The 25970-nt window shown below is 34.0% G+C and overlaps 1 protein-coding gene across 7 annotated transcripts in view; it reads right to left on the reverse strand.

The window, feature by feature from the left end:
* ALG13 (ALG13 UDP-N-acetylglucosaminyltransferase subunit) overlaps positions 1-25970 on the reverse strand; it is a 71525-nt gene that overhangs the window by 42465 nt on the left and 3090 nt on the right. For 4 of the 7 annotated variants that reach the window (XM_079124825.1, XM_079124824.1, XM_079124822.1 and 1 more), the window contains exons 3-6: positions 24670-24808; positions 3093-3459; positions 2434-2517; positions 461-511 (exon numbers count right to left, since the gene is read on the reverse strand). In XM_079124825.1, the coding sequence (XP_078980951.1) occupies positions 461-511; positions 2434-2517; positions 3093-3459; positions 24670-24808 (641 nt within the window). Of the gene's footprint in view, positions 1-460; positions 512-2433; positions 2518-3092; positions 3460-20076; positions 21345-24669; positions 24809-25970 lie in introns of those variants that run through there. The other 3 variants (XM_079124826.1, XM_079124823.1, XM_079124828.1) reach the window with 3 other exon arrangements.

Below are 25970 nucleotides of genomic sequence, written 5' to 3' on the forward strand. Positions count from 1 at the left end.
TATCAGTATTTAGTAAATGATGTTTTGGGAACAGAATAATGGAATTAATTTTGTCACAAAAATTAATTCTAAATAAAGTATGTGTTTATAGATTTCATTCCTGCACAAAAGGAAGACAACTTCAAAACAGGAGAAATAATGACCTCTTAGTAATATTAAATTACCAACCCCCTCCCCCATTAAAATGAAAAGATTTTAATGTTTATCAACACTATCCTGTTCCCCAGTCAGTTGTGTACTCTCACTAGACTACGGATAATTAGACTGTTAACACACAATTCTCAATATTCAACACAGAACAATACATTCACCTGCCAGTTCTAAACTTCTGCACTATTTGATTCAACACAGCTAGATATTTAAGAAAATATTTTGGGTTTGGCTATAGTGACACAGCTGAATGTTTACGTTATGATTCCAAATAACTTGGAAAATATTAAATCCCCATATTTGATCTTACCTTGGGATCTCCCAACCGTTCCAGGTATTTCTCAAAAGATCCCTCCACATACTTCAAAAATAAAACAAACTTGACTTAACCAAATACATAGCATTACTGAAATCTGATCATATTCTGCAATATTATCCTCCAATGGGTTTTTTGTTCAGCTTAATATTTATAGTATTAAATTTCTAGTTTACACAGCACCTCAAGAAGATCTGCACATAAAGTTATTTATAAGGGGAAAAAAGCTAGACTAGGAAAGTATCTTAGGAATTGGTCCTGCCTTACCCACATACCAGTGCATTTTATCAAATGGTATGCCTTCAAGTATATTTTGAAATGCCAACTTAAAATAACTTGATAATTCACATAAATCAAGGAAGGCCAGTAACTATAAGGATCTCAAATGTGACAGGAGACATGTGTTTACAAAGTTAAATGAGGAACTTCAAAGAGAATTTCAGTAATTTCAAAAAAGCACAGTGACAAGGGAATATGTGATGGAACCACTACATATTGTGATTGTATTGGGAGTTACGTGACTATACAGGATTGAGAAAACTAAAATACTAAACTTAATATACCTAAAAATGAAACTGAATTATACTCAAATAGACTTCTAGTTCCATGTATATACATCACCAGATTTTAAAAAGCAATCTTTTATTTTCCTTTTTATTTTTTAAAGTTGAGATATAACTGACATACAATACACAATTTAAATAGTACAAAATTTTGACTTTTGTATTCACCCATGAAACCATCACAAACTGAAATAATGAATATCTATCATTCTCCACAAGTTTCCTTATGCTCCTATACAAATGATCTGCAACCACTGATCTGTTTTCTGCCTATATAGATTGGCTAGTATTTCATCTAGCTTTTTAAATAAAGATAAACATATTTGTATAAACCTTTCTTGGGGGAAGGCTATGGCTTCTCTCAGTGTAATAACTTTGAGATTCACATCAGCTGTTTTAAAATTTTGCACACATCTTTGCTACTCAAAATGTAGTCTAGTAACCAACAGCTAGTATCATTGGGAGCTTCTTAAAAATGTAGAAATCTCAGGCCTCAGCTCAGACCTAATGAATCAATCTGTATTTTAACAAGATCCCCAGGTGATGTAAATATATAAAAATACTTCATGCACTGCTTTACACCATGGTTTTCCAGTTCAATGTCAGGAACAATCCTCTACCAGGTGTGGAGAAGACTATAATCTACTCCAAGGTAACAAGCTTTAAAAGAAGGCTTTACAGTATTTTAAACTTTTCTGAAAACCTGTTGAGAAAATTAAGTGTAAACCTCAAACAGCAGGCAGGCAAATACCCATAACATAATAGTCAAAAGAAAACAAATAGTACCTAAAGAGATAGAAGTATAAGATAAATAAAAAGCCACAAAGGCACACTTCAAATCATATCTTGGTAAAACCATCTTTAACAAAAATTCAAATACTTCAATGTATACAAAGATGCCCTCTAAAACTTTCACTTAAAATCAATACTTAGTGGCAGTGCTCCAATTACAATTTGTTACATGAAAAAAATGTTAAAATTAATTTCCTTACAATTACATTTTACAAGACACTTCAAATTGAGGGGCTGAAGATTATTAAGCAAATTAAAATATGGATTTAAAAATATTAAGACACTTTATGAATTAATCAAAAAAACAGTAGTATGGATAACACAAAACATCAGTCAAGTTTTAACTTTTTAGGGTTTGGGAGTTTTTTTGGTATGGGAGGAGGACAAAATAGAAAAAAAATAGAAAAGTTTTTTATTTTTAGAATACAAAACAACCTAATTCTAGGAGGTAACATGATAGCTTGTGAAAAACCATTCAGGAATTACATATTTGCTATTGAAACAAAAGGAGATTGCATGATTTAATTTTTATATGTAAGTGCTCAGAATTCTTTTATCCCACCTGCTGAATACATTACCAACAATTCTCCCCCAGGTATATAGTCTACTTACAGACTCAAAATTTTGTTGATTTTCCTTCATATATGAAACACAAGCCCTCCTCACTTGCAAATGATGGACCTGGCTACAAAACAACTAAAAAAAAAAAAAAAAGAGAAAGGCTAGTTTACTGCCAAAAGTCATTTGAAATATAAGCTTCTAAATTAAGACTATGGACTGGACAATTAAGCTTCCCTTATTCAGAACATATGTAGAAAATAGGGAAATTTGGTCCTCATTGTATTAAAAAATATTTTAATCTTTAGTGAAACTGGAAATGATTCTTTCATGCCTCCTTCCCCTTTCTACTTCTTAAATGCAATTTTTTTATTAAGCATAGACCATAGAGGAAGTAGGGGATGCTTAGGAATGATCAAGATACATTTCAAAATTTTCTCTGACCCATTATTTTATCCCTCCTACATTATAAATGGGCATTTAAAAAACAGAAAAGGTAGCAAAGGTACAATGATATATTTCGACTAATGAGCAAAGACACACAACTTTGCACTGTCTTGCACTAATAAGGAGCAAACCACCTGAATATTTTCACTAAGAAACAGAAAATATGTTTTTGTTTCTTTTGGTAGGCTACAGGTCTAGCTACAGGACCAGGTCACGTCTCAAAAACAAATTCAGCATAAGGCAACACATATTTCTTTTCCTTTTACCTGTTCTGAAATAGCCCGAAAGAGGCAAGAGGCATCCTTGGCAGTCAGCTTTCGGAACAGTCCTAAGCTGCCTAAATATTCATCCATTGATGCCTCACTTAAAGACTTCTGACCGGAGTACTTTTTCCATCCTTTATGCATTGTGCCCAAGGTAGTGAGGGAAGAGAAGGAATAGAACTGTGGCGAGAAGGACAAAGCAGGACGTAGGTAGAAATCCGAAGCAGTGACAAGGGCTTGCTTATGCAGGTATCCAGAAAACAACTCAAAGTCTAGGCATAAGAAGGCAGTTGGAGTCTGCACTGCAGAATCTTGGACCTTCTTAGGAGTAGAAGTCAAGTGCTGGGCTTCTTCTGGATAAGCTGGGACCCTGTGAAAAGAAGAGGAAAGGCCAGTGTGCTAAAGAAGTGGGAACTTGAGAAGGAAACATGGGAGGGAAAAGATGCATGGCGGAAGGGTGGGATTAACCAAATCAGTTGAGAAAAGTATGCAGAAGGAAACCGAGTTTGCAGCTTAATTCGGGGCAAATGCTGCACGAGGATGCAAAGGGAACTACAATAAAACTCAGGTGTGTAGGATGCAACCGGTCCACATTAAGATCTCTAGCTGAATTTTCAACTAGTCTCTGCCCAAAATTCCCTGCTCCCTTCATAGTTTCAGGGAAATGTGGGGATTGGAATCTGAAATTTAACTACTAAACTTCTGCATTAAAAGTAACTTTAAAAGAAAAACAGAGACACCCCTACCTGTCCTTCCTCCACAGGGGTAAGGGGCACAGTACAAAGCAACAAAGCAATTATCTGGATATTTTAGGTATGGGGTTGAAGTAATCTCATTTAACTCCAGACAATAAAAACTCTGCTTTATCACAGAAACTAAATCTACTAGCTATGCTAGAAAACCCTGATATAATTCTTGATGGGTGCCTCCAACTTATGTATAGCAGTAATAAAAGGCAAAATGCAAATGTTTCTGAAAGAAGGAAAGAAAATTTTAAATTGAATAGCATGAAAATACTTCCCCCACAAACTTTCTACTTTAATGCATTTAGAATGTTGTGGTAATAATATAAGAGATGTTGGACAGTATAGATGTGTTTCAATGTATTATTACTTTCCAGAAAAACCACTCTGGATTCTGAGAAAAGTGAAATATTAAGAGTCAAAAGGTAGGACTATTTATTTGTGTTATTTGATTCCACTATCAGGTATCTCATTTTTCTTTAAGTGCCAAAACCCAACTCCTTTCTTGCTTTTCTTAAGTGCTAAAAAATAATTTAGGGGCTGTGTTTATAGCTCAGGGGTACAGTACTTGCCAAGCATGCATGATGCCCTGGGTTCAATCCCCAGCACCTCAAAAACGAAAAATTTATTAGGTCAAGGGCCAGAAATATAGCTCAGAGGTAGAGCACATGCCTAGCATGTGGGAGGGCCCTGAGTCCAAGCCCCAGCAAAGCAAAAAAAAAAAAGTCAAATACTAGCTTTGCAGAAAATGAAACATTAAACTAGTTTCAAAATGGTTTTTCTTGTGGATCCAGAAGTGATCAAGACTGCTCCCTACAGGAAAACATCAATAACCACTTGTAATTTAGGAATGAAAAACATTAGCACGGTAGAAAAATCAACTAATATCTTGACTTCCCTTAGCATGCCAATTTGAAATTACCTTGTTACATTCTTGAAGAAACCCTAACACAGGGGAAGTAATGCCTTTTACAAAAGTTCTGAAGCATACTGTTTGAACAATGGATCTTGCTTTAATACCACTAATTTGCCAAGAAAAATGAAGACTTAAAATTAAAAAGCTAAATCCTCTTTTGCACATCTTACAAATAAAGAAAAATACAAATTATTCTTATCTATTGCTTTTTAAACTAAAAATAAGATGTATAAAACTTCAACAAATACAATTCATATACTTCTTTTTCAGGAAGAGAATGGAGGAAAGGAAAATTGGAGAGGGAGAAAGAGAATCAGAAATAAAAGAAAACTGAAAAAATAGACCAGGAAAATTTAGGAATAAGATGACAAAGAGTTACAAGGAAAAGGGAATAAAATAGCATACATAGGAAGCACTCAAAAGTAGACTCAAACAAATACGATCAACTGATTTTTGACAATGGTGCAAGGGAAATTCAATACATAAGGAGTATTTTCACTAACTAGTACCAGATTAATTGATCATTCATATAAAAAATATGACCCTAGAACTGTACCTCACACCTTGTAGATAATTGACTAAAAATGTATCACAGAACTAAATGTAAAATATATCTTTTAAGTGTAACTGAAGGCTAACTGGTTCTCAGGAATGGTGAAAGCAGCAAGGGAAAGGTTGCAAAGATACCTCCCCTGTATACTCTCTTCTATGCTTTGACATTTAAACCAAGTGCTCAGAATCAGTGTGTAACATTAAATTTCTTAAAAAGCACTTTTACAAGAAAACACAGGAGACCACATGTTAGGCAGAGTTCTTAAATATAGCATAAAAGACTGGAATTCATCAAAATTAAAAACATTTGCTTGGCAAATGACACTGTTAGGAGAGTGAGAATACAAGCCCAAAATTGGAAGAAATAATTTGTATATCACAAATCTAAACAAAAAACTTGTATGAAAAATATATAAAGAATTCCCTGGGCTGGGGTTGCAGCTCAGTGGTAGAGCACTTGCCTAGCACATATGAGGCACTAGGTTCAAACCTTAGCACCACATAAAAATAAATAAAGGTATTGTGTCCATTATAACTAAAAAAAAAAATTTTAAGAAAGAATTTCCAAAACTCAACAAGAAAACAATCCAATATTTCAGTGTGCAAGTTACAAATACATGTTTCACCAAATATACAGAAATAGCTAATAAGCATATAAGATGTTCAGCATTATTAGCCATTACAAAAATGCATCTGGACATAATGGTACACACCTGTAATCCCAGTGACTTGGGAGGTTGAGGCAGGAGGACCTCAAGTTCAAAGCCAGCCTCAGCAACTTACCAAGGCCCTAAGCAATCTGGCAAGACCCTGTCTCTAAATAAAATATTAAAAAGAACTGGGGATGTGACTCAGTTGTTAAGGGCCCCTGAGTTCAATCCCCAATGCCAAAAAAAAGGAAAATGCAAATTAAAATCACAATGAGACATCACTACACCTACTATGACAGCTATAATGTAATACAATAACAAATATTAGCAAGGATGTAGAGAAACTGGCCCTATATAGAAGCCAGTTGCAAAAAGCATATGCATGATTCCAATATGGAAATACGGCCAAAAGGGTCTATCTATAGAGATAAGAGGCAGATTAGCAGGAGAGTGGGGCCGGAGTGGAAATAGGCATTGACTAAAAGATGCACAAAGGCATTTTTTTTTAAAGTGATAAAAAATTTTTTTAAACCAGAGATTGAACCAGAGGGCTTAATCACTGAGCCATATCCACAGTCCCTCTTTTTTTTTTTTTTTTTTTTTTGAGATAAAAAATTGAGACAGGGCCTCGCTAAGTTGCTGAGGCTGGCTTCAAACTTGTGATCCTCCTGCCTCAGCCTCCTGAGCCACTGCATCCCTCTACAACGATAAAAATCTTCTAAAACTATGGTGACATTTGCACAAATACTATATTCATTAAAATTAGTGAATTGTACTGTTAAAATGAGTGGATTTTTTAACAGTTTTGGAATGTCACATACCACACGTCACCTACTTCAAAAGTGTACAATTCAATGGTTTTTCATATAATCACTTTTGCATCATCCATCATCGCAATTTTAGAACATTATTATCCCAAAACGAAACTGCACATTCTACTGTCACCAACATCCAGTCTTCCTATTCCCATCAACCACTAATCTACTTTCTGATGTACAGATTTACCTATTCTGGGCATTTCAAATAAATGTAATCATACAATAATCTTGTGTGACTAAATTCTTCCACTTAGCATTAACATTTTCAAGGTTCACCCATGTAGTAATGTATGTGTCAGTATTTCTATCCATTGCATAAACAATAATTTATTCACCAGTTAATACAAATTGGGATTGTTGGGGTTGGGGTGGTAGCTCAATGGCAGAGCGCTTGCCTAGCATGTGTGAGGCACTAGGTTCAATCCTTAGCACCACATAAAAATAAATAAAATAAAGGCATTCTGTTCATCTACAACTACAAAAAAATTTTAAATTGGGATTGTTTCCACTTTTGGCATTTATGAATATACTCCTGTAAACATTCACATACAAGGGTTTATTTGGACATGCTTTCAAATCTCTTGGGTAAGTATCTAGGAGTTGAGTTGCTAGATCATATTAATGGACAGTTCCTTGAGGAACTGTCAAGGTTTTCCATAACAGCTGCACCATTTTACATTTTCGCTAGTAATGAAATGTGTATGAGCATTCTAACATCTCTACATTCTTACCAACACTTACTGTTATCCTTCTTTTGATTACAGCCATCCTAAGTAGGAGGTAGGTTTTCACTTTGATTTGCATTCCCCCATGGCTAATTATGTTGAACATCTTTTCATTTGCTTATCAATCAATGTATACACATGCACTTTCCCTGCTGCTGTGCCTGAGTTCAAACCCAGGGTATACTGCACAACAGGCAAGCACTCTACCACTGAGCTGCATTTCCATATATACTGGCTGATTAGTACATGAAAATATGCTCAATATCATTAGTCATTAGGGAAATGCACATCAAAACCACAGTGTATTTCTACCTCACACCTTCTAGGATGGCTGTATTCAAAAGATAGATAATGGCAAGTATTGGTAAGAATGTAGAGAAGCTGGGTGCAATGGCACAAGCCTGTAATCCCAGTGGCTCAGGAAGCTGAGGTAGAAGAATCCCGAATTCAAAGCCATACTCAGCAATGTTGAGGCACTAAACAATTCAGTGAGACCCTGTTTCTAAATAAAATACAAAACAGAACTGGGGACATGGCTCAGTGGTCAAGTGCCCCTGAGTTTAATTCCCAGTACCAAAAAAAAAAAAGAATATAAAGAACATGAGCTGGGGTTGTAGTTAAGTGGTAGAGCGCTTGCCTAGCATGTGTGAGGCACTAGGTTCCATCCTCAGCACCATATATACACAAACAAAATAAAGGTATTGTGCCCATCTACAACTAAAAAAAAGTTTTAAAAAAGAATACAAAGAACAATAAATGCTGGCAAGGACATGGGGAAAAAGGTACACTTATACATTGTTGATGGGACTACAGATGGGCATAATTACTTTAGAAAGCAGTATGAAGATGACTCAAAAGACTAGAAATGGAACCACCATATGATCCAGCTATACCATTCCTTGGTCTTTGTCCAAAAGAACTGAAATCAGCATACTATAATGATACATGCATACCAATGTTTATAGCAGCATAATTCACAATCACTAAGTTATGGAACCAGCCTTGGTACTGATCAACAAGCAAATGAATAAAGAAAAGGTGATGTATAGAATCCATTTTTCTATATATAAAATGGAGTTTTACTTGGCCAGAAAGAAGCATGAAATTTTCATTGGTGGTAAATCAACGTCATTGGTGACCACCATGCTAAGTAAAATAAGCCAGATTCAAGAGTGTCAAGGGTCAAAAATTTTCTCTCATATGAAAAGCTGGAGAGGAAAAAAAAAAGGAATAGAAAAAGGGAGGGTCTCAAAAACAGAAGACCAACAGAGCAGAAGGCAGCAACTGGGGGGGAGGGAGCAGTCTCGAGAAGTACTGGGAATGAAATGTACCAAATTATGCTATGTCTGTGTATGAATATACCACAAGAATCCTGCTTTGATATATAATTATAATGCACTGCTTAAAAATATTAATAACAGAAGGAAGATCAATAGAGTAAGTAGATAAGGGGAAGGAGGAGCGGAGGGAAAAGAAAAGTACTGGGGAATGATATTGATCAAATTATGTTATGTGCATGTACAAATATGACATAATGAATCTCACTTATCTATAATTATAATGCACAAATTAATTTTTTGGGGGGTGCTGGTGATTGAACCCAGGGCCTTGTACATACGAAGCAAGCACTCTACCAATTGAGCTATATATATCCCCAGTCCCACAAATTAACTTTTTAAAAAAGGGAGGCTGTGCTGGTGCATACCTGTTATCCCAGCTACTCAGGAGGCTAGGCAGGAGGATTGAAAGTTCAAGGTCAATCTGGGCAAGACCCTGATTCAAAATAAAATGTGCTGGGGATGGAGCTCAGTGGTGGAGCACTTGCCAAGCATGTGTGAAGTCATGGGTTGATCCAGTATTGCCAAAAAATAAGAGGAGAAAGATCTCAAATATTCAAATAAATAATCTAATGTGTTATATACATCAAGGAAGTAGAAAAAGAACAAATCAAGTTCAAAGTTAGAAGGAAAAATTCAAGTTCAGAGCAGCAGAAACTTATGAAATTGTAACTAAAAAAATAGTAGGAAAAAAATTCAATGAAACTAACAGTTTCTTTTTTAAATAAAAAAGATAAAACAGACAACCCTTAGCTAAACTGACTAGGGAAAAAAGACAACTGAAATCAATAAAAGACAGAAGCAAGAGACGGTACACCAGATACTACAGAAATATAGAGGATCATAAAAAGCTAGCATGAACAATTTTGTGTCAACAAATTGGAGTCTAGGAGAAATTTCTAGACAACCTACTAAGACTATATCGTGAAAAAATAGAAAATCTGAAGACACCAATAATGTGTAGAGATAGACTCAGTAATAAAAAGTCTCACATCGAAGAAAAGACTAGGACCTGATGACTTATTGTTATATTCTATCATGAGATTTATCCCTGAAATGCAAGTATGGTTCAACACATAGAAATCAATAAATATGACAATATAAATATAATATAAATATAAACATAACAATAAAGGGTAAAAACTATGACTATCTCAAAATATAAAGAAAAGGTACTTAAAACCGAATACTTCTTCATGCTTAAACCTGAACGGAATAGGTATAAAGATATGTATTTTAACACATAAAGGCCATGAATGACAAATCCATAGCTAAGACCATTCTCAATAATGAAAATCAATTTAGGAAAAAGTGAAACTGTTTCTATTTGCTGATGACATGATATTATATATAGAAAACCCTAAAGATTCCAATGAAAAACTGTTAGAACTAGTAATATGATAAAACTGCAGAACATAAAATCAACATAAAAAATTAGTAGCAGGGGCTGGGTTTGTGGCTCAGTGGCAGAGCACTTGCCTAGCATGTGTGTGACACTGGGTTCAATCCTCCGCACCACATAAATAAAATAAAGGTATTGTGTCCATCTACAACTAAAAAATAAATTTTAAAACTCAGTAGCATTTCAAATCAAAACAACACTAAGATTTCATCTCACTTCAGTTATAATGGCGGCCAAAATACAAACAATAATAAATGCTGGAGAGGATGTATAGAAAAAGGAATACTCTTACACTGTTGGTGGGACTATAAATACAACCACTATGGAAATCAAAAGACTAGGAATGGAAACACCACATGATCCAGCTATACCACTCCTCAGTATTTATCCTAAATAATTAGCATACTGTAGCAATACATGCATACCCATGTTTACAGCAACACAATTCACAATAGCCAAACTATGGAGCATGTGTAGGTGTTTGCCAATGGATAAACAGATAAAGAAAATGTGGTATCTATAACTAATAGTTTTATTCAGCCATAAAGCATAATGAAATTGTTATTTGCAGGAAAAGGGATGGACCTTACGAACATTATGTTAAACAAAATAAATCAAACTCAAAGTCAAGGGTTGTATATTTTCTCTCAAGTGGAAGCTAGAGAGGAAAAAGGAAAAGAAAGATGGTGGAGGATCTCATGAAATCAAAGGTAGATCTTCGATACAGGGAAAGGGAAAATACTAAGGAATGATAACAGCCAAGTTATATTTTATATTGTGTGCATGTACAAATATTTAACAATGAATTCCACCACTGTATATCATTATAATGCGATTAAAAATATGGAAAAAAATCAGTAGCATTTTGATAAACTAATAAAGAATTATCCAAAAAAGCAATTAAGACAATCCTATTTACAATAACAAAAACAAAATACTTGTGTGTAAATTCCTTTTCATAGTGCTAGGGATCTGGGGTCAGGATTTAGCTCAGTGGCAGAGTGCTTGCCTTGCACCGCGCAAGGCCCTGAAAAAAAAAAAAAAGGAAAAAAATCCATAGTGCTAGGGATCAAACACAATGTCTTGAGAATGCTAGGCAAGCATTCTACCACTGAGCTACAATCCAACCTCTACCTATAAATTTAAGTGAAAGATCTTTTGTACTGAAAACTACAAAACGCTGATGAAAGAAACCGAAGATTTAAAAAATAGCTGGGTAATGTAGCTGAGTGGTGAGTGCCCCTGGATTCAATTCCAAGTACCGAAAAGAAAAAAAAAAAAGAGTGACACAGTTCTAAGCAGAATAGTCATTTACCAAGAAACTGAAGAAAACACAAATAAATGGAAAGATATCCTGTGTTCATGAATTGGAAGAAAACTGTAAAAATGTCTGTACTGCCCAAAGTGATCTCCAAATTCAATGCAATTCCTATCAAAATTCCAATGACACTTTTCACAGAAATACAGAAGACAATCCGTAAATTTGTATAGAACCACAAGACCATGAAGAGCCAAAACAATCTTGAACAAAAAGAACAAATCTAGTAACATATTACTTCCTGATTTCAAAACAAAATGATTATAATCAAAACAGCATGCTAGTGGCATAAAATCAGATACAATGACCAGTGAAACTGGGTAGAAAGCCCAGAAATGATTCCATACATTTATAGTCAACTGATTTCAACAGAGGTACAAAGAATACACAAAGGGAAAAGGATAGGCTCTTCAATAAATGGTATTAAGAAAACTGGCTATTCAGATTTATTAGAATAAAAAGGGATACTTATAGCATCTACAAATATCAACTCCAAATGGATTAAATATTTAAATATAAAACTTGAAACTATAAATCTACTAGAAGGAAACAGGAGAAAAGCACCATGACATTGGTCTGGGCAACATTTTTTAATGACCTTAAAAGCACAGGCAAAGGTAGAAATAGACAGGTATGCATCAACTAAAAAGGTTTCTGCAAAGCAAAGGAAACAATCAACAAAATGAAGAGGCAACCCACAGAAAAGGAGAAAATATCTTGAACCACAAGTCTGATTAGGGGTGAATATCCAATGTACATAAGGAAATCAAACACTATCAAGAAACAAATAACTGTATTTTTAAAATAAGCAAGTGACCTAAACAGATATTTCTCAAATGAAGGCATACAAATGGTAAAATTACATTAAAAATGCTCAGCATCATTAATCATCAGAAAAATATAAATTAAAAGAGTGATGCCACAATGAAGTATCACTTCACACCTGTTAGAATGACTCTTATCAAAAAGATGAATGATTGGGAGTCTGAGGCAGGAGAATCTCAAGTTCAAAGCCAGAGGCCCAGTCTCATAAAGAAATAAAATAAAAAGGGGCTAGGGATGTGGCTCAGTGGTTAAGCACCCCTAGATTCAATCCCCAGTACGAAAAACAAATGAACAAAAACTACCACCATATAATCCAGTAATCCCATTTCTGGGTATATATATCCAAAGAAAAGGAAATCGGTGCAGAAGGATTATCTGAATGTTCATATTTATTTAAGAATTATTCACAGTAACCAAGATATGAATTCAATCTATATGTCCATCATTAGATGAATGAATTAAGAAATGCTGTATACACACTGGAATACTATTCAGTCTTAAAAAAGAAATCCTGTCATTTGTGATAACATGGATGAACCTGGAGGATATTATGCTATGTGAAATAAGCCAGACATAGAAAAACCAATACTACATGATTTATATATGGAATCTGAAAAAGCCGAACTCTAAGTACAGAGTAAAACAATGGTTACCAGAGGCTAGAAGAGGTGGGGGTTTGTAGGAAAATGGCAGCTGATGAAAGGGTACAAAGTTACAGGCAGACAGGACACATATTTTCAGATCTATTGTACAGCAGAGTATTATAGTCAATAATATATTATATATTTTAATATAACTGAGTAAATCTTAAATGTCTCATCGTAAAATTATAGGTAAGAGTTGAAATATGTTAATTTAATCACTGATACACATGTACATGTATTAAACATCATACCATAGAATTGTATATATAAATCTATATAATTATGATCTATTGAGAATATCAATTTTTCAAGTCTCCTACGTTGGAAGCCTATAAGTGATATTCAAATTTTTAAAATGAAAATTAAAACCAATTTCAACATACTATTTATAAAACATAATATGATCACTTACAAGAAGCAAGATTCAGATGGCAAAAAGTGGGATACAAGACTGTAGAACTAGTTAATATTTTAAACTATTTACATGCATTACCTTAACTTAAAAATTTAAACATTTCATTGTTAGTAAAGAATAGAATTGCATAATAAACTTAAATAAACAAAATTTTACAACCGTTAAGACTTATTTTTACAGATAAGCAGTTTTTGAATAACTACTATAAGATTTGTTCAATATTTGCATCTAATCAATAATAGCACCAGAACTAAAACTATAATGTTCTGATGTTTGCACCAATTAATACAAAGAATCACACTTCACAGAAAAAAAATGTGAACAAGGGCTCAAGGTGGTTATGGACAGATTACATTGTGAAACTGGATACAACAGGATTTTATTTTAAAAAGACCTGTGGGAAAATGTTACATTTCATCTTGTATATATAATAGAAAGCAATTTTCAGGGTGTTTAATATTATTCTTTGAAACATCTATAGCACTTGTAATCCCAACTGGCCATTTTCCACAGCAAGCTACTTCAATCCTGTATATCTCAAGTGGAGGGCTTTTTAAAACATACTGCCTCTCTCCCAGAAGTTCTAATTCAGCAGATGTGGCATGGATCCCAATAATTTGCATTTCTTTTTTTTTTTGGGGGGGGGGGGTGCTGGGGATCGAACCCAGGGCCTTGTGCTTACAAGGCAAGCACTCTACGGACTGAGCTATCTCCCCAGCCCCCAATAATTTGCATTTCTAACAAGTTTCTAGAGGATGCTGATGCTGTTGGTCTGGGAATGCACTTTGAGAACCACTGCTCTAGAACTGATACATCCCACAATTCATTAATAACTGCTCCTAAAAATAAAGCTTCAAAGACAAAATTTCAATAAATAGTGCATACCATAATCCTATCTTTGAGATTCAAAATTTCCATGAGCAATATTAATAGCTCTAAGGAATGCTTAGAGTAATATTCTTGAGCTGGCCTTTCCCAAGTTTTCCTCCATAGATCACTAGTTAAATTTCAAAGTTTGAGAAATGTTGCTTTAGACATTTTCTGTGATCTAAACCTAAGGTTATGGAATAATTACAAAAGATCTTCAAGTTCAGTGTTTAGCACTTAAGTATCTAATTAATAACTGCTATTAGCTGCCATCCAACAAAGCAATTTGCCAAATTATTCTTTTGTCAAAAAATTCTTCTGTCAGAGAAAATTAATATATCTGACCGATCATGATAAAGGGGTACTTTAGTTTTATTACTACTTTTTATATTGCAATTTAGCTAGAAAATGTGACTTATGGTTTAATTTCTCTAGAACTGTTTATTTCTTCTTTCAATGATCAAATAGGGAAACTCTTTGTAGTACAACACATGAAGACTAATGGTTTTAACTCCAAAGTAACATTCCAAGACTCAACTAAGGTATATACCTAGAAATATTATCTGTGATGTACAAGCTATAGGTGTAACAAATCCTAATGGAAAGGCAATTTAAAAACTTAGTCCTAAATAACTTAATTCTATTATTTTAATACCCAATAACATGGGGTGAACTGAGGAAAACAACCCTGTAGAACCTCTTACAATTCATTACTGAAATGGCAATGGTAAACATTTTTTTAAACATTTTTTAACACCCTTGAAGAACAGCATGGTGGCACATGCCTGTGATCCCAGCAAATGGGAAGCTGGGACAGTTCCAAGGCCAGCCTCAGCAACTTAGCTAGACCCTGTCTTAAAAAAGGACTAGGGATATAACTCAGTGGGTAAGAGTACCTCAGACTGAATTCCAGATATAAAACAAACAAAAAATCAGCACCCTTCGGTTGGGGTTGTAGCTCAGTGGTACAGTGCTTGCCCAGCATGTGTGAGGCACCAGGTTTGACTCTCAGCACTGCATATAAATAAATGAATAAAATAAAGGTCCTTCAATAACTAAAAATATATATAAAAGTAATTTTAAAAAAAAATCAGTACCCTTGAACTACAGCTTGTCACTTTTCATGGTGGACTTTCAAACAGTAAAGGAGGATTTGAAGGAAGGGAACACTAAAACATAGCTTCATAGCCCTGCTCAGCAAATACCCTTCTCAAGTTTTAGGGAGAAAATAAAGAAAAAAATAAGAATGGATTTCCTAGCACAGGGATCCCTGTTCAGAAATGCAAAACAGACCACTTGCATTCATTTCCTCCTCTTCCCCATTTTCACCTGAAGCATTATAATAAAAATTTGAAAAAAAAGGAGAATAATACTTTAGTTAAAAATATATAACACTGATACTGAAACATTGAGGGTTGGTTTCTGTTTGCCTTAAGATCAGTCCACAGGGGTTTGGAGGCAGGGAGAAATACAGATTAGAACCTTTTCTTTGAAGCATTTGGAAAGACGCATTCAGTTAAATTTCTGTATAAATCTAAATTTTCTAACTATAACCCCAACTAGTTACTGAACATAAATTCTAAAATGGATTATAATGAAGACCCTGCTTTCTGTATCATTTAGGATTACTTACTTTGAGTCTTGGAAAACATCTCTAAGCCTAGTACTACTTCTTAAAACAAAAAACAAGAGAAAACTTTTTAACTTTCAAACATATCACACACTGATGTCTTAGAAATCACCTACAAGGGAAGTTAGTTTTATTAATTCGCAAGTGGGAAAACTGAGATACCGAAAATTTCTTAGACACAGGATTTAGGAATGTTTTTCACTTATAAATTTGGAGAATGTATTAGCTACCCACTTCACGCTGGCAGTGGAAAATAACCAGTATGTTATCCTGTACAAAAGTAGAAATGAACAATGAAAAAGATGCAACATACACCTTCTGACAGATGTTATTCCAACAATGACAGAGTTCAGAAAACAAGTACTTACAGAAGCACACTTGTCAGTAAATAAGTAAATACAATGCTTCATGGGTCACCTTCCCAAGAGTCTAATATATATCCTAAAATAATTACTATGAATAAAACATATTCCATTTAATCCTTCTTACCAACCAGAAATAGTGCTACACAAGACATTATGGGATACAGACAGTGAGGTAATAGTTGAGACTATTAATTTCAAAATATGCCACTTGGTATGTTTTAAATGAGAAATTTGTGGCTCATGTTACATTATAGAAACTAGAAATTACTAAACATGGATGTATTTAATTGGAAGAGTTTAATTATAAAGGAGTTTGGCAGCTACTACCAAAACACTATCAACAATGCCTAAATAAAAAAAAAAAAAAAAAAAAAAAGCAATGCCTAAGGAATAATATCACTGAAGTTGGCTTCAGTCTGGGAATTTTTAACCTAGTTCCTGCAATTTTCCTAAATTACAAAGTTATATATTAGTAAAGAGAGAAAAGTGGTATATAAGTACAGAGAGAAGCAATGGTTGTATTTTAAAGGGTTTCTCAATCAAATAAAATGTAAAAACCACTGCCTCAGAAAATAAAACTGCAGCAGCCAAGAAAAAACTCATGTCCAAAGATATGAGAGTGTAAATCAAAATAATTTTGGCAAGGCTGTGGTAAAAATTTATTAAAATAAAAATCTAGACACGAAAAACTGAGTCTATCTATCTATACATACATATTGGCATAATAATGCCCTTCAAAACGTTTTCCAAAAATCAGTATCAGTGTTGAAAAGCATATATTTTGCATTCCTGTTTGAAGTTTTTGTCTACTTTTTGCTTACCCACTTACAAAATTCTAAGGATTAAAAGAATATAAACATCACTCCAGAATATTCATGTAAGGAATTAGCAATTTAAAAATTACATATCATTTAGTGGTATTCTAAATCTTTCTCCACATAATCTCTTACTGGAAAATACTAGCTACTAATTTTTATATACTTGATTTTTAAATGTTTCGCCATAAATCCCCAATAAGTACTATTATTTGATAAATTCCATCAGAATAATTCACAGGATCAACAAATGATATTTAGAATGCTATTCCTATAAATATTTGGTCCTGTGAACTTCACAATACATTGTGATGGTCACATCTTCTGAACAAGAGAGAGATACTTAAGAGCCAAGTCAATAGGAAATAAATGTTAGATGACTGTTCCCCAGAACCAATATCAAATCCTACTTTATATCAGAAAAGAGTACTAAATTTCAGAAGTACATTTAACATTAATGGAGCCTAGTCTATTTCAGGACAAGGACTCAAGAATGTGTAAGACATAGTTCCTCCCCAACTAGACTATTTAAAAGCTCCTCCAGAGCAGGAATCATGTATTGAATCCAACTGATACAGAAGTAGATTCACAATATGTATTTATATTAAAAGACTAAATATACAAATAAATGAGCTTGAGATATTTAGGAAGTAAAACAATGTTGGATGAATTAGCTACAAAAGGGTGGAAGTTTGAGTTACAGCCTGGAGGACTGACTAAATAGGGTACTACTAATGAAGATAAAGATCTCAGAAATACGAAAAGGAGAAATAAGACTTTAGTTTGGACTACGTTATGTTTCAAGTGCTTACAGAATTAACAAATAGGAAACTGGAAACCATTCAAGAACCCTAATCAAAGTTGGAAGATATACATAGAAGATGCAACAGTAGTAGAGACTCTAGGAGTGGTGAAAATACCAAGAAAAAAACTGCGAAGCAAAGAGGATCAAAAAAAGAACATAAAACCAAACATTTAAGGAAAAAAAACCCAAAACTTGCCATCGCATAAACTAGGAAAAATTTCTCTATAAATAGTCAGCAGTGTGCTATAAAGTAGCAATGTAAAAACTCGAACAGGTCATATATGTATCTGTAGCCAACACACAATCTGAGTTTTCTGGGAAGAGTCATCTGAATTCAAATATTTTGTCCCAAATATTGTCTTCATTTATCCCCACAAATGAAGGAAATATACCAGAATGCGGTACTTCAATTACAATTTCCAGACCTCCTTCTATCTCTTACACATTTAAATGGCATGAAACTCCTGAGCTCAATTTCCTCATTTGCAAAATGGGGCAATATCAACTATTTCACAGTGTTACTGGAAAAACTAAATGAGTTCATAAGTATTAAGTGTTCTGAATAGTGCCTGATATGTACTAAGTACTCACAAAGTGTTAACTGTTAAATTCATTCCCTACTCCCAATGTAAAATATGGTACAATTTTATAGAACAAAAACTGATCACCACATGGCTATCATAATCACCCATTCCAAATCTTTCCAAAAATAAATTCCATACAATCTGTCCACACACCTTTCAAACTGTATGTAGACTCAGTCATCTCTGCAAATTAATATTATAAAATCAATGGGATTGTTTACACCATAATAAAAGCCAAAAAATATACCTATATTACTGCATCATTTCTGACTTTAGTCACAATCTTTTTACATCATCCTTTCTATGAGATTTACCTTTAAAAGCATACACAGTAGAGCTGACTGGTCTCAAGTCAAAACACCTGACAGTACTTTCCGATAGTGATTCTTACAGAACCCTACATCAAGTTCATTGGGATCCTTCCAGCTCCTTCCTCACAATTACAAATGTCATAATCTAAAATTCCTAATTCCCAAGGTCATCCAAAACATCACTTCACCTTCTCCATCACCATAAACTTTCTATTACCTTTCACCTCTGAACCTATCCATGGTATGAATTTCCCAATAAACTCTTTGTTTCCTTATCCCCGGAAATATAAATACGTCTCAGAAAACTGCTAAATTAACTGCATTCCACTTTTTCACTGACTCTTAAGAACCTGAATCTATCAAGTAGTGAAAGGGAACTTTGAGAAATACGTCAAATAGAAATTTTTTTCCCAAAACAAATATGATGTAAACTCGGAAATTTATCATATGCCCGTTTCCTCATTTGCAGTTAATGGAGATGGAATTTTCTTCTGTCTCCAATCATCTTAAAGTTTTAATTCAATCTAGCATCAATCCTATAAAGAGGACTTCGGTAGATTCCAAAAACTCAAGAATCATAGGTTGCTAAGTTCCTAAACAAATAAAGAACTTCTGGAAATAAACCTTCCTCAAAGGGAATGAAACTAAATAATGAGCAAACTATAAACAAAAAGCTTAAAACATATTATGGTATAGTAGAAAGAGCACAGGACAGGGTCAAGGAACTGCTACTAGGCAAATGAATCTCTGACCTCTTGTCTCAACCATGAGACATGAGAAACCATGGGAATGAACTAGATAATCTTGAGGATTCCTACCAAATTAGGATTCTAAAGCAACCTTTGATTTAAAACCCCACAACATAAAATTCCACAAAAGTGTAGTCAGAGATGTTACTGTACACAATGGACAGCACTGGCTTATGCCTCTATTAAATGAAATAATGGAATCTAGATTGTTCCTTACTGCAGGAAAGAGATTTGGGGGCCCAATGTTTCTTTGGTTATCTGATACTTGAGTAGACACTTTCATTCCTGATTCTCTACGGTTAGTACTTCCTGCCATAAAATAACTGTACGACTGAGTGACCAACATAAGCTTTATGCCAACAACTTTTTCTTGAACAAGAAAAACATCTTTAAGAGGGCCCAGAAAACAGTAAGATTCAGTCCCTGTATTTGAATAAGACCTTTTCTAAAACATTATACATTAATATACAATTATGGTGCTGTGAATTCTCAACTATATATATGTGGATTACTCACTTTTTAGATTATTCTCAGCAATATTTTAATTGAAGCTGGCTTCCTCCTGCTACCCAGAGTACTTCTCAGCCACCACCTTCTACCATTAGTAAGATTTTATTAGCCAAAGAAAAATAATCAAGAAAATAAATCTACAAAAAACATTATTAATGCATCCCAAGTAAAATGCTTGGAACTTTGAACATTTTGTCAGAGTAATTTAATAGGAATATCTGTATATTGAATGTTCTGTTTTCAGGGGTAAACTATCTGATCTATCAGAGAATTATGGTTACTTAGGAATGATCTAATGTATCTTAAAAGACCTCAAGACCACTTTCTCAAATCAGAAAAGAATTTCACAATATACCTATCTCGAGTTCTAATATGAATTTTAAAACCATATATTAAAGTCATTATATTATAGGATCATTTACTATTCATTTGTAAAACTAATTTTATAAGCACATAAATTGTTCACATCTATATTATAGTAAAATTTTAGTTACTACTGTGAGAGGGTATCCTTAAAAATTAACAGTAAATCCTACTAAGTTCTTTTTTATTCTTCTCAATTCTTTAAAACTTTGACATTGGACAAGATGATTTTATCACATTTTAGAGGGGAATAAAGTGAATACATCCATTTTACTCTATTCATCACAATAAATGTAGTTTCTCCAAGCACAATAAGTAACTTAATCATCTTTTTAAGGCAATTATTGAGCTTTATATTTCACAGAGGACAACCCAGAATTTTTTGTTTCCTTATATTATGAAGCTAAAGATGCTGATTTTCTTGCAAAAAAATTTTGTGACTTGTTACTGTTTCAGTTTTTACTCAAAGGAACACCAAACTATATTTATGGTTTTTGTCAGTCTCCAAATTTCATTCACTTTTTTTAACCACAATTCCAAATGCATTTGAGATTGTAGGACAAAAACCTGTGAATGCTCACTATATAACAAAGACTAGGGAAATCTAAATTGCAATTAGGATTTGAACCCAAATGCAATGTTTACCACAAAATTTCCTATATATTCTATAAATGTAGGAAGTTTATTAATTTATATTATTCTGTAAATGTTTTATGTATTTAATTTGACGTATTCACATTCCACGGGTTGGATTTATGGGTGTTTTTATGTTTTTAAAGTGCTGAAAGTTTAATGTTTATTTTTGTAATCCAACAACTTTATCCAAAAATGCAGAAAATTTTTCTGGCTGGCCAGGAGGATAACATTTCAGTGTTGATAAGTCCATTGACTGTAACAGCCCCGGAAGCGTGCTAAAACAAAAGAAGAAAAATATTAGGTAACGGGAGAAAATTCCGTAATTCATCTGCTGCCCACTTGATGACTGAATCTAACTTCCAAGGACACAACAATCCTCAAACTGTACATGTGAATCTAAACTTCCAAGAATATGCCTCTTAAACTGTTCATGTAAAACTTAATGTACTTTAATAGGTATACATACTAAGATTATTATCATAATACAAAGAGTAGTACAAAATGTCAGCACAAATTCAATAGATACTTTGTCTCTTAGGTCAACCGAAATATTTCAGAACTGTTACATCATGAAAAATGCGTTCACATAGGTTTATAATACTTCTTAGGATTGTGGTAATGTAAAATGAAATAAACAATATATGAAAACAGAATAAATGATACCAAAAGTAATAGCTGCCAGACAAAAAGCTAAGCTAGACCACGCATGAAGATTGTGATACAACATTTTTTACAGGCAATTTACTATCGTTAATATATAATTAAGCAATATACAATCAGCATGCATGTTAGCAATAAGGATCTGAACAACAACATACAACTATTACCTCAGAAATGTATGTTTATCAGCCACCTAAATTAGAACAAACATACCACCACCCAGCCTAGGTTTGGAGAAGTATTCTTAATGCTTTCATGTTTGGGAATTTCCTGAAATTAATATAAGAAAGACTTCTAAAATTTTATAATAGAAGACTTGTATAGTTTCCTTCTCAATCTGAGTAAAATGTCAGGATGTGTTCATGAAATCAGTGCTTTTCCTTTTATAACGTATAAACCAACATAAAATCAAAGCTGATTTAACATTTTCAATGAAAATATTCATTAAAAGCATCTAAGAACACTGACTTGCATAAACCAGTTAGGAAGATGAAAATTTATTTCTCTTTAAAAAAATAATTCTAACCCATGTATGATGTGTCAAAATGCATTCTAGTCATGTTTAACTAATTAGAATTAAAAAGGGGGGGAATATAAGGGCTGGGGAAAACATGCTAATCCAAAAAGCAATGATGCTAATCCCTAACAATATCAAATACCCAAGGAAAAACTGTGCCCATTACCTGAGGCATACATAATTTTGATTATCTAGCTTGTCTTCTGATAGGCGTCTATATTACAAAGCCTGTCTATTTTGGTGTCAATACCATGCTGTTTTTGATACTATTGCTCTGTAGTATAGTTTAAGGTATGGTATTGTGATACCTCTTGTTTCACTCTTCCTGCTAAGGAATGCTTTGGCTATTCTGGGTTGTCTTAAGCTTCTTCTAAATGAATTTCATAATTGCTTTCTCTATTTCTATGAGGTACATCATTGGGATTTTAATTGGAATTGCATTGAATCTGCATAGCACTTTTGTGGTATGGCCATTTGGACAATATTAATTCTGCCTACCCAAGAACATGGGAGATCTATCTATCTTCTAAGGTTTTCTTTAATTTCTTTCTTTAGTGTTCTGTAGTTTTCATTGTAGAGGTCTTTCACCTCTTTTGTTAGATTGATTCCCACGTATTTTTTTTTTTTGGAGGCTATTGTGAATGGGGTAGTTTTCCTAATCTCAGAGGATTCATCACTTATGAACAGAAATAAATAGATTTACGAGTGTTGATTTTATATCCTGCTACTTTGCTGCATTCATTTATTGGTTCTAGAAGTTTTCTGGCACTCTGATGTCATCCTTCCTCCCCATCATTAAAGGTGTGATGACAACAACAATTTTATTTCCAAAACAATCAATCAATCTGTCTCCTCCCAATGAGAGCAGGAATCTCAATGAACATTTAATGAATGGATTTAAGTATTCACTGAGTGCCTAACATACAGAAACAGGAAAATTAAAAGGTTTTTATGTTCTAGCTAATTTCTTCTAGAGTTCTTTATTTTAAAACCAACATCAATTTACTATAAAAATATAATATACTATAAAAGATATTTTAATACTTCCAATTAGGGTAGGTTTGAAAGTCAAACAATTGAGAATTACTGACCTGGCCCTTTAGCAAGCTTCTAGTGTCAAGGAAGAACTAACAGAAAACAAATCAGCAATTTTCTTCATCCTTCTATTTGATGTTTGTTGGGAGAAATCCTAGTTCTTGGCTCACAGCAGTTAATGTCTCAAGTGTGTAAACTTGCAGAGCATTCCATTTCTCCTACCTAGGAAAGTAAACAACTGCCCCAAGTTGACCTAGTGTTACCAAGGGAACCTGTATAGGGGCCTGGCGGTCTGATCCCCCATGGCACATTGTGATTGGGCAAGAAACTTATAAAATGTGTACCTATTCCCGCAATAAACAAGTTTGCAGGCTGCTCGCCACAAGCCTGATTCTACCCAACTCCTGGAGTCTGGGGGTCTTGACTCCACGGCCCTTAACTGCCCCTGAGCTAGCCTGACACCCCTACAGATGTTGATCAGTTCTTATTGAATTCTAATATACTTCTAGAAAATAATACTTCTCACCATAAAGTAATTCCTCTGCTTAAAAGTTCCAATAGTTTCTCACTAAACATAGAATAGAATCAGAACTCTTACATAAACTTTCCCCTCCCAGCATCGTACTACTCTCTCCCTTGTTCACTATATTCCTGCCACACTAACCTTCCCTGTTTCTCAAGCACAGCAGTCTCCCAAGTTCCTAACTTAGGGCTTCTGCAATTGCTGTTCCTTGATGTCTATAGCTTCCCATGCCTGGCTCATCCCTGTACTCAGGTATCACCTCAAATGTCATGTACTTTGTCAAGTCTTATCTGAGGATTCTACCTAATTAGGTTTTGGCCTAACTATGGCATCACCCTGTCTTACTTCCCAAGTAGCGTATTTCATCATGTGAAATTCCACCACTAGAATTTAAGTACCATGAGAGCATGAACTTTTATCTGTTTATCACCTGTATTCCTAGCATTTAAAACTGTGCCCATTACATATTAGATGCAACTGAATAAATAAACAAGTACTTTTAATTTAGGGATTCCAGTGAACTGAGTAAAGTCAAAATCTTAACTGAAATAAGCAAATGTCTTCCCTAAATGCTGAAAATTTAAATGAACTAAAAATTAGATTCGCAAAAACTCACACACCAGTATGAGCACATACTCATACATTCTCAAATATTTACATGTAAAGAAATGGCCACAGATACAGAAGAAAATACAACACAGACCAAAGTCCAAGGGAGAAACAAATGAGAGGGTTTTATAGGTAAGAAAATCAAAGTATGTTTGGTAAGTGTGAGAAGGTAAGAGGCAAGAGAGACAGATGGGTTAAGTAAGAACAGCTAAGGAAAGAATTAGGTAAGAGATAAAATAATTAGCCCCTAGTATACCTGCAGGTGCAATAGAAAAGATGCCCCTCTTTGTGTAGCTGCCTTGCCAATTCCAGTTGATGGTTATTCATTAACTTTTCATTTATAACTACCACAAGTGGCTTGCCTTTTTCCAGAGTCTCCAAACAGCTTCCTGCACCTACAAAAATAAAATTTGTCAATATGATTTTTAAAAAGTCAAGGTGCTCTACCAAGCTTTGTGGTTAGAACTCAAGCTGAATAACTTAAACTGACAGATCATTAAACCAGACCTTTCAATTATATCTTAAAAACGACAAACACATATTTAACAGTTACTGTTATAAACCTGAATTTTAAAAATACATTTTATTGGGTGGGGGGGAGAATGAAGGAGCTTTGGATGGTGTAGAGGAAAATGGGGTGGGAGGGAGTGGGGGACAGAAATACAGTAGAATGAGACAGTATTACCCTATGTATACATATGGTTACAGGAATGGTGTGAATCTACATTGTGTACAACCATAGAAATGAAAAGTTGTACACCATTTGTGTACAATGAATCAAAATGCAGTATGCAGTCTGTAAAAATAAAAAATTTAATAAAAAATAAAAATTAAAAAATTAAAATACATTTTATTACTGCTGATGATAGTATGGCCTGATTTAGTGCTATTACCTGCTCTCTAGCTGTACATCCTGGAGTGGCCTTGAATCCAAGTAGGATTCAAGTTCAACACACTGCATGTGAAACTATACAGTAGACCCTCTGTATCTTCAGGTTCTGCATAGACTTGATTAATAGAAGAACATGTAGACTTAATAATTACTCCCTTAAATATAGCCTAACAACTACTTATATGACTTTTACTTTGTGTTAGGTAATAAGTAATGTAAAGGAAGACCTAAGGTATATGGGAGGATGCACACAAGTTACATGTAATAGGTCATTTTATATAAGGGACATAAGCATTCCAGATTTTGGTATCCTCAGGAGTCCTGGAACCAATCGATGGTGGACACCAAGGGATAACTGTACTTCACTTCTATTTAACCACAAGCAGTAAAAGCAAGCCTAAAATAGTGACAGGCAGCAATAAAGAAAAACTCTGAGTACCGTTTACCTGTGAAGTGCCATCCCCAAGACAGTCAAGGCTAGACCTCTATGAATATGTATATATACAGTATTAGGAATTCAACTTTTTAAACTAATTTTTCTTGTTCCCCTCCCTTCCTTCCACCTCCTGTTTCATTCCATTTTTCTCTTTAATTGGTGTCTTGTGCATGTACATAATGGTGAGACTCACTGTGATATATTCATAAATGTACATAGGAAAGTTAGG

The sequence above is a fragment of the Sciurus vulgaris genome, assembly GCF_902686455.1.
Source record: "Sciurus vulgaris genome assembly, chromosome: X".
Lineage (NCBI taxonomy): Eukaryota > Metazoa > Chordata > Mammalia > Rodentia > Sciuridae > Sciurus > Sciurus vulgaris.